Source organism: Geotrypetes seraphini, chromosome 7, assembly GCF_902459505.1.
Source record: "Geotrypetes seraphini chromosome 7, aGeoSer1.1, whole genome shotgun sequence".
NCBI classification, from domain to species: Eukaryota; Metazoa; Chordata; class Amphibia; order Gymnophiona; family Dermophiidae; genus Geotrypetes; species Geotrypetes seraphini.
In genome coordinates this window covers 4,574,339-4,591,985 of record NC_047090.1, presented here as the reverse complement: position 1 = coordinate 4,591,985, position 17,647 = coordinate 4,574,339, and the positions used below count along the sequence as shown (strand labels likewise).

Sequence of the window (17,647 nt, the reverse complement as noted above, 5' to 3'; positions counted from 1 at the left end):
ATTTCTTTTTTCTTGATGCTTTCGAGACCTAAATGTCCTTTTCAGGGCTACATAGTTTTATTCTACCTTTTAACACCCCTCCTTTTGTCTTTTCCCTATATGTTCTTTCTTTTTACTTGACAATTGTAGTTCTACCCTGTTTCCCTTTTTGTTTCTGACTGTTTTTAATAACTATTATTGTTTTAAATGATGTATTGTTATCTCATAATGTAGGGTCATGAAATGGTTAACTGTTGTTTAAAATATTGCTCTGGCCTACATAGCTGAAAACAGTGTACAATCTACTGACCTCATCTGCCTAAAATATATGTCCCTACCTTACCACATTGTAAGCTAAATAGATAAGAGTTTGAGCCATGATGTACCCTGCCCTCCTGTACATGTAACATTTAGAACTGTAAGATTTAGATAAGCAGAGAAATGAGCTAGTTTCCTATAGGACTATAAGTTGTATCCCTGAACCTATCATAAGTGCTGGCTTAGGACCAATAATAAATGTAGAAAGTTATAGAAGTAACAAATGAAAATTGTAGTTTTTGCATATATTAGTTTGCGTATGCTTAGTGAAAAGGGCATAAAAGTCCATGCATTTCCTGATTCTAGCACTCTAGTAGGCAGGCTGTTAACTGCACTAGAGTCCAGCATGCTGTAATAAACCTCTTGTACTTTCTTCACGCCTCTGACTTTGTGTGTCCAAGTCACCTTTCAATATATGTTTTTAAGACAGTGTACACCGCCTAGAAGGCTGATTGGTCGGTATATTAAATTTTAAATAAACTCGAAACTTGAATCAATGATCTGCTCTGCCAATATGACTGTGAGTGAGGTTGGCTGGAGCCCGGCTGGTAAGATGAGGCTAATTGTGTCCGAGGGTCCTGACTGACTTGTATTTGGAAAAGCTGGCACTACTGCAGGGCTCACCCCCTAATGCATGTGATGAGGTGAAGTGAGAAAGGAATAAATTGGTGCAGTACTATATCAAAGTGTGATGGGGGTTAGAGACAGGAGATCTAAGGGCTGAATGGCAGTGTGATGGGAGGAGTACAGAGCGTTAGTGTTGAGAAAAACGATTACAGAGAGGAAGGGGAGAAAGAAAGGGAGGGAGCTAGAGATAGAAAGGGAAAAGAAGCTTTAACTTATAGTCAACCGCTACCCAGTTAAGCATGGGGCCCTGTGCAGCTGCCCCATTACCCGTGCTTATGACCCTGTGAGCTGTGAGGTTATGGGATCTCAGTGAAGGTTTATTTGATCTCAGTTAAAGGTTGCAAGTTTAAAAGATATCATGAACCTATGCTCTCATATCAGGCTGCCATTTGGGATAAAAATTTCAAGCAATTACTAACTACTTCATTTCCTATCTAGAATTTAGGTTCTTAGGCAATTCATTTCATTCTTATTCCCTAATTGTTACATTTTATTAGTCTTTTGTAAACCACATAAAACTGTAAGGTTATGCGGCCTAGAAATTGATTTTATGCTATGTTATGATCTCATACTGTGAAGCTGACCCTGTATAGAAAATAAAACAGCACTGTCTTCCTTCTTGCTGACAATGGGCACTGAGCCATTAGGGTAAGCACTGGAGCAGGGCCTCCAGAGAAGATTTAAATGACCTGCCGGCTGCCTTTTGCCCCTCCCCCCCCCAAAGAATCTTGGTAGTCTAGGCCAGTGGTTCCCAACCCTGTTCTGGAGGACCCCCAGGCCAGTCGGGTTTTCAGAATAGCCCTAATGAATATGCATGGAGCAGATTTGCATGCCTGGCACCTCCATTATATGCAGATCTCTCTCATGCATATTCATTAGGGCAATCCTGAAAACCCAAATGGCCTGGGGTTCCTCCAGGACAGGGTTGGGAACCACTGCTCTGGGCCACTGCCTAGTTAACCTAGTGGAAGTGCCAGCTCTGGATGTTATCATCAGCTAAGGTACCCCCTTCATTGAATTATGCATAGCTGTGACAATCTCTAAGATAAGTTTATTTATCTTTCTTGCATTTTATATTTTTGCCACTTCGGATGAGGATCTATTTATTATCACGTGTGTTGATTGTTATATGGAATGAGTGATAGTGACTTTTAAAATGTTTCAAGTTTCTTATTGTACATAGCACCTTTAGAAATTTATTATAATATAAAATTTGGGTGAAACAAGTGATGTTTCTGGGTAATACCCACATGTTCTTTGTGGGATATACCCTGGTGGAGACCTAATACTTGATTGCAAAAGGTTTTCCCTAGAGACTGATAATTCACCTTTCATCTATATAATAAAATGCTAAGCGCGCATGCGCACTCTTACCGCGTGTTTCCCTGATCCCTGATCTGTCGGGCTGTGGCGGCAAGAGTGCGCATGCGCTACACCAGGACTCCAGGATGCCTTCAGTTCCACGGTGGCAGGGATGGCGGAAACGTTAGAGAGGCGGCTGTCGGACTCAGGTGCGCGCGGTGGTGCGGAGCGGCGGCTGCCAGGAGGAAGGCTTCACGGAGTGGCACTGGCAGCGGCTGCCGGGAGGAGGGCTTCGAGGCGAGGCGGCTGTTGGCTACAGGCGCGCGTGGCGGCTGTCGGTGCCTGCAGGCCAGGGCGGCTTGAGGCGACTGTTGGCGGAGGGCAGACACGAGAGGAGGTAAGGGGTGCTGCTGGACAGGGGAAGAGGTACTGACGACAGGGGGGGGGGCATAAAAAGGAAGGGAGGCGTACTGCTAGACAAGGGGAGCAGGGATGGACAGGGGAAGAGGTGCTGATGGACAGGGGGGAAGAAAAAGGAAGGGAGGCGTACTGCTGGACAGGGGAAGCAGGGATGAACAGGGGAAGAGGTGCTGATGGACAGGGGGGAAGAAAAAGGAAGGGAGGCGTACTGCTGGACAGGGGGAGCAAGGATGGACAGGGGAAGAGGTCCTGATGGACAGGGGGGGCAGAAAAAGGAAGGGAAGTGTACTGCTGGACAGGGGGAGCAGGAAAGAGGTGTTGATGGACAGGGGAAGAGGTGCTGATGGACCGGGAGCAAAGAAAAATGAAGGGAGGCCCACTGCTGGACAGGGGAGCAGGAAAGAGGTGCTGCTGGACAGGGGAAGAGGTGCTGATGGACAGGGGGGGAAAGGAAGGGAGGCCTACTGCTAGACAGGGGAGCAGGAAAGAGGTGATGATGGACAGGGGAGAGGTAAAATAAAGGGAGAAGGGCTGTTGCTGCATAAGGGGAGCAGTGAAGGGGTGGTGGTGGACACAGGGGAGGTAAAAGGAAGGGAGAATGGACAGGAGGAGCAGGCAAGGGGTGGTGGTGGACAGCCAAGGAAAAAGAAAGACAGAAATACAGAAAGCGGCTAAGGAGAGAGAGAGAGAGAGAGAGAGAAAGAAATAAAGACAGACACACACACATATATTCTAGCACCCGTTAATGTAACGGGCTATAAGACTAGTCAGTTCAATAATAGAAAATAAATAGAATTTTCAGGGTCATGTGTGTAATGTTTGAAAAACTGGGGGCAGGTCTATTTGTTAGTGTAGATGGTTTTGACCTCCTCAAACATTTTATAGAGGCTTTTGGATTTTTGGATTTGTTAGTGTTATCATCTTGTGCCAGTCTCCCCATAGGTACCAACCTATCACAGCAGAACCATTTGTATTGGGACTTCCAGGTTATGCACTACTGTCTGTGGCACGCTAACTTTCAAAGCTGACTCAGACACATATATTAATACTTTCACTTCTGATATTTCTGTTTCCTTATTGGCACTTGAGGTCATATTCAGGTTTCTTGGGGGTTTTAATAGATAACAATCTTACTTTTCGAGGACATATCAGTGCTACGGTTAAAAACTGTTTTTACAGATTAAGAATGATCCGTTCACTTGCTCCCCTTCTTGATTCATTTTCTCTTAATACACTGATCCACTCATTAGTTATCTCAAAATTGGATTATTGTAATTCATTATTAAAAGGGGTTTACCAAAAGGATATAAGGCGTCTTCAACTCGTGCAAAATACTGCAATAAAGATAATCTCAGGTTCCAAAAAATTTGATCACGTCACACCCTTACTTCAAAGTGCTCATTGGTTGCCAATTTCATATAGGATTACTTTCAAAATAGCTCTGTTAGTTTTCAAGACATTAAAATCCAATACTCCTGCCTTCATAGATAGGCTCTTGATCCCATACAGTTCATCTAGAACTCTCAGATCATCTTCACAATGTACTTTAAACGTCCCCTCTCTTAAAATTATAGGAACCCGCCGTGCTTCAATTTTCTCTGTTACGGCACCAATGTTATGGAATTCTCTTCCATTATACTTAAGATTAGAACAGGATTTAAAAATATTTAAAAAGAATCTTAAATGTCTTCTTTTTAAAGAAGCTTTTAACTGACAGATTACAATTTCTCTTTTTTTTCAGATTTCCTTTCGGTTTCTCATTTTTTCCCTTATTTCCCCATTGTGTTTTCCTTTTATGTAATCTTTAAATAAATATTGTATTTCCTCCCCACCTTCCTAATGTTATCAGCTGTCTTCTTGTCCAAATTGTTTCCCAGTATGTTTATATGAATAGTAATTGTATAAGTAAGTCTACTCTATTTTATTTATGTAAAACGCTTTGAAATTTTAAAAGCGTTTAATCAAACAATATAATAAACTTGAAACTTGAAACTTGTTATCAATCATATCTATACCAGGACTTGCATTAGGGTAGCTTTCAATAAAGATGCCTATGGCTATGGGAGGGTAGAAAGATGGGGAGCCCTTAGGTCTCTTTGTTTCCCAGAGGATGAATAGCTTAAGGGGACAGATTAAAAACAAATGCTAGGAAGTTCTTCTTTACTCAACGTGTGGTAGACACCTAGAATGCGCTTCCAGAGGTCGTAATAGGGCAGAGTACGGTATTGGGGTTTAAGAAAGGATTGGACATTTTCCTAATAGAAAAGGGGATAGAAGGGTATAGATAGAAGAGTACTGTGCAGGTCCTGGACCTGTTGGGCCGCCGCATGAGCGGACTGCTGGGCGAGATGGACCTCGGGTCTGACCCAGCGGAGGCATTGTTTATGTTCTTATGTTCTTAATAGTTACATCAGTGGGCTGAAACCAGGGATATCAGGGTTCTAATTCCACCAATGCTTCTTGTGATCTAGGGCAAATCACTTAACGTCCATTGTCTCAGGAACAAATGTGGAGAGACATAATAAAAAAATGCATCTAAGTCCATTTGGGCCGAGGGTACTAGTCATCCAAAGTTGGCAGTGTCTAAAGTCCATTCTTGAAAAATATGTCCAAAATATTTTTTTTCTGAAAATCTTCTACTTCTATGTCCAGCTGTTTGATCATCCAGACTGCCAAATCGTCTATCTTAATACCACATTCTCGTCCAAAAAATCGTTCAAGTCGGGAATGCCTAGAACCAGACCTTTTAGACATGGGAGAGGCCAGCAAAGTGATGGACTGGCAACCCAGACATGGCAACAGAGTAGTGGGGAACCTTACAGGGCACTGCTGTAACATCTCACCATAACTCCCTTGTAAGTCACGGTGAGCACCCGAAAACATACTATACCCACCTGTCTACCATCCCAATAGCCATTATGGCTGCAGGTGGCACCTATATGGTAGTGTACAGTAGGGTTTGGAGGGGCTTTGGTGGACTCACATTTTTCACCATGAATGCAGTGGTTAGAGTGGCTTATGGGCCATCCCTCTGACTACTTAAGCTACCTCTGTGCAGCTCTACTAGGCTTTCCTATGCCAGGTGCTGATGTTCTGGAGGCAGGTATGTACGTTTTTATTCCAATTTGTATGGCGGTTTGGGGGAGTCCGTGATCCCTGGGGGAGTGTGTAGGGGGTCTTTGCTTTGTGTCTACAGTGGTTCTCTGGTCACTTTGGATACCTTCTGAATGGAGAAACCTTAGCAAGGACTGCCGCAGAATGGGATTTGGGGGTGATCATCAGCGAAGACATGAAAATGGCCAAACAAGTGGAGAAGGCTTCATCTAGGGCTAGGCAAATGCTGGGTTGTATCCGGAGAAGTTTTGTTAGTCGGAAGCCCGACGTCCTAATGCCTTTGTACAGAACCATGGTGAGGCCTCATCTGGAGTACTGCGTACAATTCTGGAGGCCACATTACCGCAAAGATGTGCTGAGAATCGAGTCGGTACAGCAAATGGCCACCAAGATGGTCTCGGGGCTCAAAGATCTATCATACGAAGAAAGGCTGAACGAATTGCGGCTATACTCTCTCGAAGAACGTAGGGAGAGAGGGGACATGATTGAGACGTTTAAGTATGTCATTGGTCGCATCAAGATAGAAGATGATATTTTCCTTCTTAGGGGACCCTTGGCCACAAGAGGACACCCGCTGAAAATAAAGGGCGGGAAGTTTCATGGTGACACCAGGAAGTACTTCTTCACTGAAAGAGTGGTGGACAGCTGGAATAAGCTCCCAGTACAGGTGGCTGAGGCCAGCAGCGTGCCAGTTTTTAAGAACAGTTGGGATGCTCATGTCGGATCTATACGAGGGAAAAGGTCATCAGAGAGCGATTAACTAGGGGGGTGGGTCAATGGAGTGGGCAGACTCATTGTGCCTTGGCCCTTTTCTGCCGTCACTTTCTATGTTTCTTCTGGGTACTTAGATCTGTTTTTAGATTGCCTAAGTCACAACGTATAGGTTCCATCCAGGAAGTCTCGTCAAACCTTTGATTATCCCTGCAGGACTAGGTTTGGTTGGCTCACATCCCACCCACTTCCCACTTTAACCCCTCCTCGAAAAACACCCCTTTTCGCTCAGGACGCACAGCAGCAGTCAGAGGCCTACAATGCCTCTTAGATACATCTAAAAACCCATTTCAATTATCGTCCAAGTGCTGATATGGGTGGGTTTTAGACGTATTTCTGCTTCAATTATGAACCTCTTAGATCAGGGGTGCCCAATACGTCGATCGCGATCGACCAGTAGCTCAGGAAGGCAACGTGAGTCGATCGCTAGACTCGTGTTGCAGTCCTGATCTACCGGGCCAATCAGCCTTCTTCTGTATTCTCCCTAGGGCCCAGCTGTCATCTGCTGCTGCCGCCGCTGCTGAAAATAAAAAAAAAACCCGGCTTGGAGATTTCAGCCCGTAGCGAACTTATGCTCCGGGCTCTAACGTGTGCGTGCCGGTTTCTCTTCTCTTCCCTCCGAAACCGGAAGTTATGTCCGGGGGGGGGGGAGGGGAGAAGGGAAGCCGGCACGAACATGTTGAGAGCCCTGAAGCAAGCATTTGCTACGGGCTAAGGCAGGAGACAGATTAATGAAGCATTTCCTCTTCTTGCTGCCGGGTCCTGCCTACTTTCTGTTTCCGTGAAGGCAGGACCCGGCAACATTTCCCCCAATGCTGGTCGGTTGAAGCAGGGAGAGCTTGGGGCGGCGGCGGCTTTCGGGCCTGTTATTGGTGGCGGTTTGGGTCTTGGTCCCCGATGGCAGTTTGGGTCCTGGTCCCCGATGGAGTGGCAGTGGCTTGGGAAAGGGCAGGGAGAAAGAAAGAAAAAGGGCAGGCAGGGAGACAGAAAGAAAAAAGAGAAACAGAAAAAAAGAAAGGGGACATGAAGAGAGAAAGAAGAAAGTGCAACCAGAGACTCCTGAAATCACCAGACAAGGTAGGAAAAATGATTTTATTTTAAATTTAGTGATCAAAATGTGTCTGAATTTATATCTGCTGTCTATATTTTACACTAAGGTCCCCTTTTACTAAACTGCAATAGAGGTTTTTAGCGCAGGGAGCCTATGAGCGTCGAGAGCAGCGCTGGGCATTCAGCGCAGCTCCCTGTGCTAAAAACTGCTATCGTGGTTTAGTAAAAAGGGAGAGGGGGTATTTGTCTATTTTTGTATGGTTGTTACTGAGGTGACAGTGCATAGAGTCATCTGCTTTGACCTCTTTGAAAAAACCCCAGAATAGGAATGATAATTAGCATTTTCTATGCGTACAGTGTGCTTTGTGTTTTTTAAAAATTTTATTGTTGGTAGATCATTTTGACTTTGTCATTTTAAAAAGTAGCTTGCAAGCCCAAAAAGTGTGGGCACCTCTGTCTTAGATTATAAATCCTTTGAAGACAGAAAAATGCCTACTGTAAATCCCCACTATCTAACTCAATGGGATATGGATTCAGTTCTGCATCAGTTCAGTTTCTGCCAGAAAAGCAAGCATTTTCTGATTTGGTTGAATCTTTCTATATTGGGGTCTATAGTATTGGTTTGTGAACTGTGGAATGACAGATTGTTGGAGTGATGTTGTAGAGTTAGATTTCCTGTTTGAGAGAATAAGAGGAGGGAATGGGGCTGAGGCACTGGAAAGCATGTAGGTGAAACTGGGGCGAAAAGGCAGGTAAGCTAAGGATGAGGGAGACACAGATTAAATAGGAGGGTAATAGGGTGTCAGGTGTGAGTGAAGGGACTAGAGCAGTGGTCTCAACCTCAAACCCTTTGCAGGGCCACATTTTGGATTTGAAGGTACTTGGAGGGTTGCAGAAAAAACAGTTAATGTCTTATTAAAGAAATGACAATTTTGCATGAGGTAAAAAGTCTTTATAGTTTATAAATCTTTCCTTTTGGCTAAGTCTTAATAATAATAATTGTCATTTATAGCTAAAGAAACATCTGATCAAGAAACTGTTTTATTTCACTTTTGTGATTATGATAAACATACCGAGGGCCTCAAAATAGGACCTGGTGGCCGCGAGTTTGAGACCACTGAGTTAAGGGGAACAGTTAATCAGCTGACTGGGTTGGAGGGCAGAGGGGAGAACAGGACAATCAAGCCATTGTGACATCACTGATGAGGTTGGCTCTTATTGGTGGAATGAGGCATTATGACATCACAATCTCGGCTCTGCTTCCCAAAGACAAACAGGATGTTATGGATACAGTTAAGGAAGTGGTCTCCAACTCCAACCCTTTGCAGGGCCACATTTCGGATTTGTCAGTACTTGGAGGGCCTCAGAAAAAATAGTTAATGTCTTATTAAAGAAATGACAATTTTGCATGAGGTCAAACTTTCCTTTTGGCTAAGTCTTAATAATAATATTGTCATTTATAGCTAAAGAGACATCTGATCAAGAAACTGTTTTATTTCACTTTTGTGATTAGGATAAACATACCGAGGTCCTCAAAATAGGATCTGGCGGGCCGTGAGTTTGAGACCACTGGACTATAGGGGATATGTTTATTTGTTTATTTATTTAATTTGTTTTCTATCCCGCCTTGCCCAAAGAGTTCAGAATGGGTTATAGGTTAACATACATAATATACAGTTTACAGGTTAAATTTGTCAATGTTACAGTGCAAAATTTTTCAATACAAGTTTTTATTCTAAGGTGACACATACAGAGGACCTTTTATCAGTATACATTGTTTTGTCATTTATCGGTCATGGGGCTGAGGAGTTATGTGAACAGGTATGTTTTTATTGCTTTCCTAAAGTTGAGGAGTCCTCCAAGGGATCTAATCTGTGGGGGCAGTTGATTCCAGTGGCTCGGTATGAAGTGGGAGTAGGAACGTCTTCTGGCGGTTTGTAGTTAAGGGCACGACCAGGGGGCATTTTGAGATATATTTCATCGTGGGAGCGGAGGGACCTGTTCGGCGCGTACGGAGGAAGCTTGGCCATTATGTAGCCCGGCGCCATGTCATGCGAGGATTTGAACGCTAGCATCAGGCCCTTGAAGACACAACGTTTGGCTACGGGCAGCCACTTAGCTGACAACAGAGCCTGGGAGACAGGGTCACGGGGATGGAGGTTTTTTTAGAAGTCTGATTGCCGCATTTTGTACATGCTGGAGAGGTTGAACGTTCTTTGCTGTGAGACCGTTGGGTGAAGTGAATATGGATGGAGGGGGGTAAAATATGGGGGGGGGGGCAGGGTGAATTGTGCAGAAAGCATAAGGAGTGAGGGAGTGGATGCAAGCCAATCAGGGTGCCATGGAGTTTGGGAAATGTTTGGCACTGCCCTTGATTTGTTTTATAGAAGGACAAACATCCAAACAAAGAAAAGAAAAAAAAAACCCTCTACTCCTGCTTCAAATCCTAGAAAAGAGTAATTGGTTGGAAGAATGGTTATTTTCTCTGCAGTCTAGAGGTTAACGTGAGGCTCCTCCATGCTGTCAATAAATGAGCCCCACTGAAAACCTAAAGTCTATTTTGCAGGCTGAATCGATCTCGGTTCACTTAAGTGCCAGTACATTTTCCAGAAGTGGCCATCGTAACCTTGCTTCTTCTTCTTAATATTCGCACAGCGCATAAAAGATGGAGGGGGGGGGGACTTTAGTACATAGAGCGCTAAGTATAGTGGCGATGGTTACGCTCTCCAACTGCTGGGAGACGGTCGTTTGCAGTCTCTTCTCGCCTACCCCCGCGCTCAGACGGAGCTGTTTCCCCAACACGCTCTCCCCTTGATTGAAATGTGTTCGTTCAACAAGGTTTCCGCCTGGCAGCCTTTTCTTCTCGCTGACAGCCCTTCGATCCGTGCGATAGGCTTTTGATTACTTTCGCGCACTTGGGAAGAGCCAAGAGAGGCGCTTAACCCCGCCCCCTCCGCTCCGCGAGACAACTTTTTTTTTTTTTTTTTTTTAAGGTGGCGCGAAGCAGCAGCAGCAGCAGCAGCGGCAGCTCCCCCTAGATGTAGATCGTAGAGCCGGGGAGCGCCGGGGCTTGCACGTGCCGTCCAGCGAGCGCCCTTTGCAGGGCAGGATCCGGCCTCCGAGGTCTCCCTCCCTGCCCGGCCCGGATCCCAGGAGGAGGATGCAGGCGCTGGCGGTTGTGGCGGCCGGGCTCTGACCGCTCCATGCAGGATCGTCAGCTCCCCGGAGGCTGCCAGGGGCTCCCCGGATCCTCGCCCCCAGGAAGCTGGCAGGGACTCCCCGGACCGTCGCTCCCCGGAGGCTGGCAGGAGATCCCCCCCCCGCACGTTCCGGAGGCTGCAGCCCAAGATGGCAGCAGCGCAGGGTCGCCACTGAGTCCGGGGCTGCAGCAGGGATCCAGCCGTCTCTCTCGCTTTCTGCCATGAAGCACAGACTGCCTTGCACCGATGGCCCCTGTGTATGGAGGTAAGGACTTTCTCTCTCCTTTCCCCCCCCTTAAAATACAAGCAGCACGCCTTCCCCCCCCCTTTTCCCTAGAAAGCAAAGGGAGCCGGGGTGCAAGCGAGGGGGGCTTCCTTGAGACGAGGATGAGCTTTCAAAGTCCGTCCCCCCCCCCCCCCACCGGCACAGCAGCTTCTCAGCCATTGCCCCCCCCCTTTTGCCACACCAAAAGCGGACGGGAAATTAATAATCCCGGGAAACAATGAAAAAAGCTCCCCGGCAGACAGTGCCTGAAATCCCTTTGCTCTCCCAGATATTGACCCCCTTTTCTTCCCGGTACTAAAGTGACTGATTTCCCTGCAGGAGGGCATAAAAGCGACATAATATGCCTGTCACGGGAAAATGAAATAAATAAAGCCGCAGCTTTTGTCTAGCTGCAGAAAAAATAAAATAAAATAAACCAACAACAACAAAATCCCCTAATGGCTGTGATCAAGTGTTTAGCTTTCTGTCAGTGGCCCTGAAAAATGAAAAGTTCTGGCTTTGGTAGGGAAATTGGGGGGGGGGGAGAAGTTACATCTAGGTGAGGGGGGAAGTGCCCTTACACCCTGGTTTGTTTGGGGGGGTGTTGTTAGCTGAATCCAGTGCCACAGCACTTATGTGATTGTCACTTGCTCTCAGGATCAGTATTATACAGAGAAACGGTTTCTAGGCAAAAGACACCTAATGATGTTGCTTATCAAATTACTTTTCTGTTATCTGAACAGTTTTTGATAAAGAAATCTTTATGGTGTGTATATATATGGCTCAACTCCACAAACACATATGTACAACATATAGAATTTCACATTTATTTACAAGAATTAGGTTTAAAGGACAAACCCTTTCTAGGCATTTATCTGCCTGAACAAAAGCGATAAACTTCTCAGAGAAGAGAAAAAGAACAGTTTAGGTCTGAGGTTATAACATTATCTCACTTTATGTGTGTCACTGATCTGCCCCTGTGCACTGCTTATTTCTTTTTTATATGTGTACTTATCGGTGGACTGGCCATATTTTAAGGGTCCCTTATCTAAAGTGCTCTCCTCTAAAAAAAAAAAGATGGAGCTATAAAAAGAAACAAAGAGAGAGTTTAATGGGGGAAGGAGAGGGACGGACGGAAAGAAAAAATATCGAGATGATTCTAGGCGTTTAATTCTGGACGCCGATCCTTGCCCAAAATAACTCCATTGTGAAGCTGCTTAGAGCTGGAAGTGTCTGGAGTGGCCTGACATGAAACCACATCGGTAATTGAATTTCTCCCAAATTCGCCCTCTGCTGGGGATTTGACTGTGGGGGAGGGGATATGTAAGGTTGAAAGAAAACTTGCGGTGGAGATTTGCTATTGTAATACACACGCCTGCACTTTTCCCATGTTGATACAGGACTAGGCTTCATAAGAGCCTAGAAACGCTAGGCTTTTGCTGGGTTGCTACCGCTGACGGTATGCCCCCCTCTCTGCAGGGTGACATACTCTCAGTTCTGCAGGGTAATATGTCTGAAATGCGTCTTGGTTACCAGTACAAGCTAAAGATATGAGCCTAAATGGGGAGTAATAAAGCTTCGTGGAATGCCACTAACAGCCTTGAATAGATCTTAGCCCAGCTAAAGGGAGAACAGTGGCGTTGGAATAGACTCCAAGAAGGGATTCACTCTGCGCTCCCTGGGAGTCTTACAAAGAACAGATCACACTTTTAAGGGGAATGATCAGGCTTGTTTCCCCAAAGACGTACGTGTGTTGTGATGTCCTGTTTTGATTTCAGCCTATTTTGGTAGCATTTCAATTTAGTTTTAGTTTACAGAAGATATATGATCCTTTTAACACGCTACCCATTTATCATCACACAAACAGGGGTTAAGATGATGAAGTGCTTTAGGGTTCACTGCGGGGAACAGTGCTTAGGGTCAGGAAGGCAGGAGCAATGCAGTGGTACTTGGATTTAATTAACTGCGTGGTGACCAAAACATTTTAGGTTCTTAGGGTATCTATCATTTTTAAAAGTTATTTATTGTATTTAAAATCATTTCTACTTTGCCTAAACCTATATAGGCAGTTTACAATTAACATACACAGTGAAGTACATTAAAATAACATTTATTTACTTATTCCCCCTCCCCCCTTTTACTAAGCCCGATAGCGCGGGACGGTGTGGTAAATGTTCTGATGCTAATAGGAAGTGAATGGGCGTCGGAGCATTTGCCACATAACACTTGATTGCATGGGAGCCTTATTTATTTAAAAAGTGTAGAGCCCACCTAAAACCTAAGTGGGTTCCAAATATGCATACATAAATCAATAAAAGATGTGATTAAAACAAACATAGACTTGGACTCTTAATACACATGCCACAACTTTATAAATACTCGGGAGCGATCTTTACGTGTGGACTGTGTGGACAAGAATCGGATTAAATTTGGTGATAATCCACTAATAATCTGCTTTGTCAAATTATTTTGTACATTAGGTACAGCAGACCTGGCAAAAGTCTTTGGCTATAGGAATCTGGCTGCAACTTAGGGACCTGGATGAGGCTGTTGAGAATGGATCTTGGGAACCATTTTTTTTTTTTTTTAAATTGGAATTTAATACATTTACAATATCATAAAGATATCAGGAAAAAAAAGGGTTACCACACAAATATTTCAATAACAAATCATACAACAAACAATCCTTTACAAGTCCACTAAACGGGGAAGACATGTTGCTCATTTATCAACTAAATTAAAGGAAAAAACAAAGAAATGAATTGAATTCCAAAGAACCCAATCATTCCCTACTAAATTAAGGACATGGACTTACCTACCCTATTTTCCTCAATAGAGAATGAATGAAAAGAAAAAGAAAAAGAAATCTCACTTCTGTTCACGTGCTAACAAAAATGGGATCCCAAAAAACGAATTCAGTATCTTGTATCTTAAGCAAACATTTGCAAGGAAACTTTAAATAAAATGATGCTTCAAGTGCTAATAATACTCTATCTCTCATTTTCAGAAATTCTTTCCTTCTAAACTGCTCTTGAGACATCTGGAAATATACTAACCAAATCCCCACAGAACTTGGTCAGTCTATTTTTAAAGTAAAGTTTCATTAACAACATTTTATCTGTCTCACTCATACATGTTAAGGTCATTGTGGATCGAGTCTGAATAACATCTTGAGAGTCTTCTAGAAAGGGAACCATTGAATAAAGTTTGTGTAGCAGAGTTTCGGGTGCTTAATCTCACTTTAGTGGTTTCTAATGAGTTCTCATTTCTGATGTTGAAATTTCAGTGGTAGTGAAATAATCCAACTGTGTGCCCTAATGGTAAGCACACTGGACTGTGAAACTTGTAAAGTTTGGGTCCAGTGGCTTCTCCGTTTAAAGGGTCATTTTATAACAGGTCATTTAGCTGGGAAGCTATTTTAAGCCTAGGGTTCTTTTATTACTAGAAACACGATGGCAGATAAAGGCCGAATGGCCCATCCAGTCTGCCCATCCACAATATCCTGTCCCATGCTAGCTTGAATTCAGATACAGTCTTCATTTCCACCATCTCCACTGGGAGACTATTCCATCTGGAGACTATTAAGGTTCGTAGTAGGGTTAACGTGTGAATTTGTGTGCTCTGACCCCTATTGCACCCCACGCCAGCTGTTAGCATGGGTATATTTGCTAGTTAATTGCATGTTGTCATAGGGGGCAGGAAGTAGGCAGGGTCTGCATATCACAGCACATGGTACTTATCTCATGCTAACTGGTAGGATTGCTATTAGAGTGGAGGCACTAAGGCCCTAGCTCCTAGGCACTGTTGGAGCATAAGAACATAAGCAGTGCCTCCGACGGGTCAGACCATAGGTCCATCCTGCCCGGCAGTCCGCTCCCGCGGCGGCCCAAACAGGTCACGACCTGTCTGAATCACCAGAAGGGGCTCCCTTGCCACCTTGGTTTCTCATTGAAGTCCTATCTTCCCATCGAAGTCCTAACCCTCCGGTCTTGCACATGCACGATCTGATTGGGTTTCTATACTTATTACCTGGTTGGGTTTCTATACTTATTACCTGGTTGGGTTTCTATACTTATTACCTGGTTGGGTTTCTATACTTATTACCTGATTGGGTTTCTATACTTATTACCTGGTTGGGTTTCTATACTTATTACCTGGTTGGGTTTCTATACTTATTACCTGGTTGGGTTTCTATACTTATTACCTGATTGGGTTTCTATACTTATTACCTGATTGGGTTTCTATACTTATTACCTGGTTGGGTTTCTATACTTATTACCTGGTTAGCTTTCTATACTTGTGTTACATCCCAGCTCCTCCCTCAGTATCCCCCGATCCCTTTATCCCTCAGGAATCCGTCCAATCCCTGTTTGAATCCCTGTACCGTACTCTGCCTGATCACTTCCTCCGGTAGCGCATTCCAAGTGTCCACGACCCTTTGGGTGAAAAAAAACTTCCTTGCGTTTGTTTTGAACCTATCTCCCTTCAGTTTCTCCGAATGCCCCCTCGTACCTGTTGTCCCCCTCAGTCTGAAGAATCTGTCCCTATCCACCCTCTCTATGATTGTCAATCATCCGCTAGGCGCCATTTATAAAATTGTGCCTAATGGCACCTAAACATTCTTAGTCACCAATAGGCGTTAAAACCTTAGGCGCACTGCCATTTAGGCCAGGCCTAAATGAGTGTGCCTAAGTCAAAACCATGCCCAATATTCGCCCCAATTCTACCCAGAATCTGCCTCCCCCCAACCACGACTATTTTCTGGTAGGTGCCTTGTTATAGACACCTACCTCAAAATGGTAGGGGCCTACCAGCTAATTAATTTTTTTAAATGATTTTTTAATTTCGCTTTCAATTATCAGTGTTGATTAAGCCAATTAAGAAAATTTAAGTTAGGTGCCTAGATGGGGTAAGTGTGCCTAGGCGCCTAACTTTAGATTGGGCCTAAGTGCTTTTGTGCTAATTGAGATTAAGATTACCTGCGCTAATGACCCTCTCAGTGAGGTAATCGCTGCGGACATGCTGGGCATACCTCCAACTATTAGCGCACAGCCTGTGCATTTCGCATGTTTTCATTTCTGCTGTTAAGGAGTGCTGAGTGCAAAAATGTAGCATACTTTTGTAAAAGATTCCCATAGACCAGGGGTGCCCACACTTTTTGGGCTTGCGAGCTACTTTTAAAATGACCAAGTCAAAATGATCTACCAACAATAAAATTTTTAAAAAACACAAAGCACACTGTACGCATAGAAAATGCTAATTATCATTCCTATTCCAGGGTTTTTCAAAGAGGTCAAAGCAGATGACTCTATGCACTATCACCTCAGTAACAACCATACAAAAATAGACAAATATACCCCCCTCCCTTTTTACTAAACCACGAAAGCAGTTTTTAGCACAGGGAGCTGCGCTGAATGCCCAGCGCTGCTCTCGACGCTCATAGGCTCCCTGCGCTAAAAACCTCTATTGCAGTTTAGTAAAAGGGGACAGCAGATATAAATTCAGACACATTTTCATCACTAAATTTAAAATAAAATCATTTTTCCTACCTTGTCTGGTGATTTCATGAGTCTCTGGTTGCACTTTCTTCTTTCTCTCTTCATGTCCCCTTTCTTTTTTTCTGTTTCTCTTTTTTCTTTCTGTCTCCCTGCCTGCCCTTTTTCTTTCTTTCTCCCTGCCCTCCCCCAAGCCACTGCCACTCCATCGGGGACCAGGACCCAAACTGCCATCGGGGACCAAGACCCAAACCGCCACCAATAACAGGCCCGAAAGCCGACGCCGCCCCAAGCTCTCCCTGCTTCAACCGACCAGCATTGGGGGAAATGCTGCCGGGTCCTGCCTTCGCGGAAACAGAAAGTAGGCAGGACCCGGCAGCAAGAAGAGGAAATGCTTCATTAACCTGTCTCCTGCCTTAGCCCGTAGCGAATGCTTGCTTCAGGGCTCTCAACATGTGCGTGCTGGCTTCCCGGACATAACTTCCGGTTTCAGAGGGAAGAGAAGAGAAGCCGGCACGCACACGTTAGAGCCCGGAGCATAAGATCGCTACGGGCTGAAATCTCCAAGCCGGGTTTTTTTTTAATTTTCAACAGCGGCGGTAGCAGCAGATGACAGCTGGGCCCTAGGGAGAATACAGAAGAAGGCTGATCGGCCCTGTAGATCAGGACGGCAACACGAGTCTAGCGATCGACTCACGTTGCCTTCCTGAGCTACTGGTCGATCGCGATCGACGTATTGGGCACCCCTGCCATAGACACTTATGAGTCTTTGTAAAATACCAGCACAAAAGCAGCTGAAATTGTGGCTGAAATGTGGCCTTGCATAGGTGTCAGAACGGGGGAGGCCACAGGGGCCATGTCCTCCCCAAAAACGTGTGGTCGCCAGTTTGTGCTCACTCTCCCGCCTGTTTCCTGGTGTTGTACTTTAAATCTTTGGGACAGCTGCCACACAGCGTCAACGAGCGGGCCTGCCCCAGAACACTTCATTCTACTTCTGGGGGCAGGCCTGCTCGTTGACGCGATTTAAAGTACACTGCCAGGCGGAGGTAGGGGGTAGAGTCGGGAGCTGGTGCCTCAGGATTCCGCTGGGGCTATGACGGAACACC

The 17,647-nt window shown here is 44.8% G+C and overlaps 1 protein-coding gene across 2 annotated transcripts in view; it reads left to right on the top strand.

Moving 5' to 3' along the window:
* Positions 1–10,629: 10,629 nt before the first annotated feature.
* The window catches only part of HIPK2 (homeodomain interacting protein kinase 2), a 285,351-nt gene continuing 278,333 nt past the window's right edge, over positions 10,630–17,647 (top strand). For both annotated transcript variants that reach the window (XM_033951443.1, XM_033951442.1), the window contains exon 1: positions 10,630–11,046. In XM_033951443.1, coding sequence (XP_033807334.1) covers positions 11,028–11,046 — 19 coding nt within the window. In that variant the 5' untranslated portion in view covers positions 10,630–11,027. The remainder of the gene's footprint in view (positions 11,047–17,647) is intronic.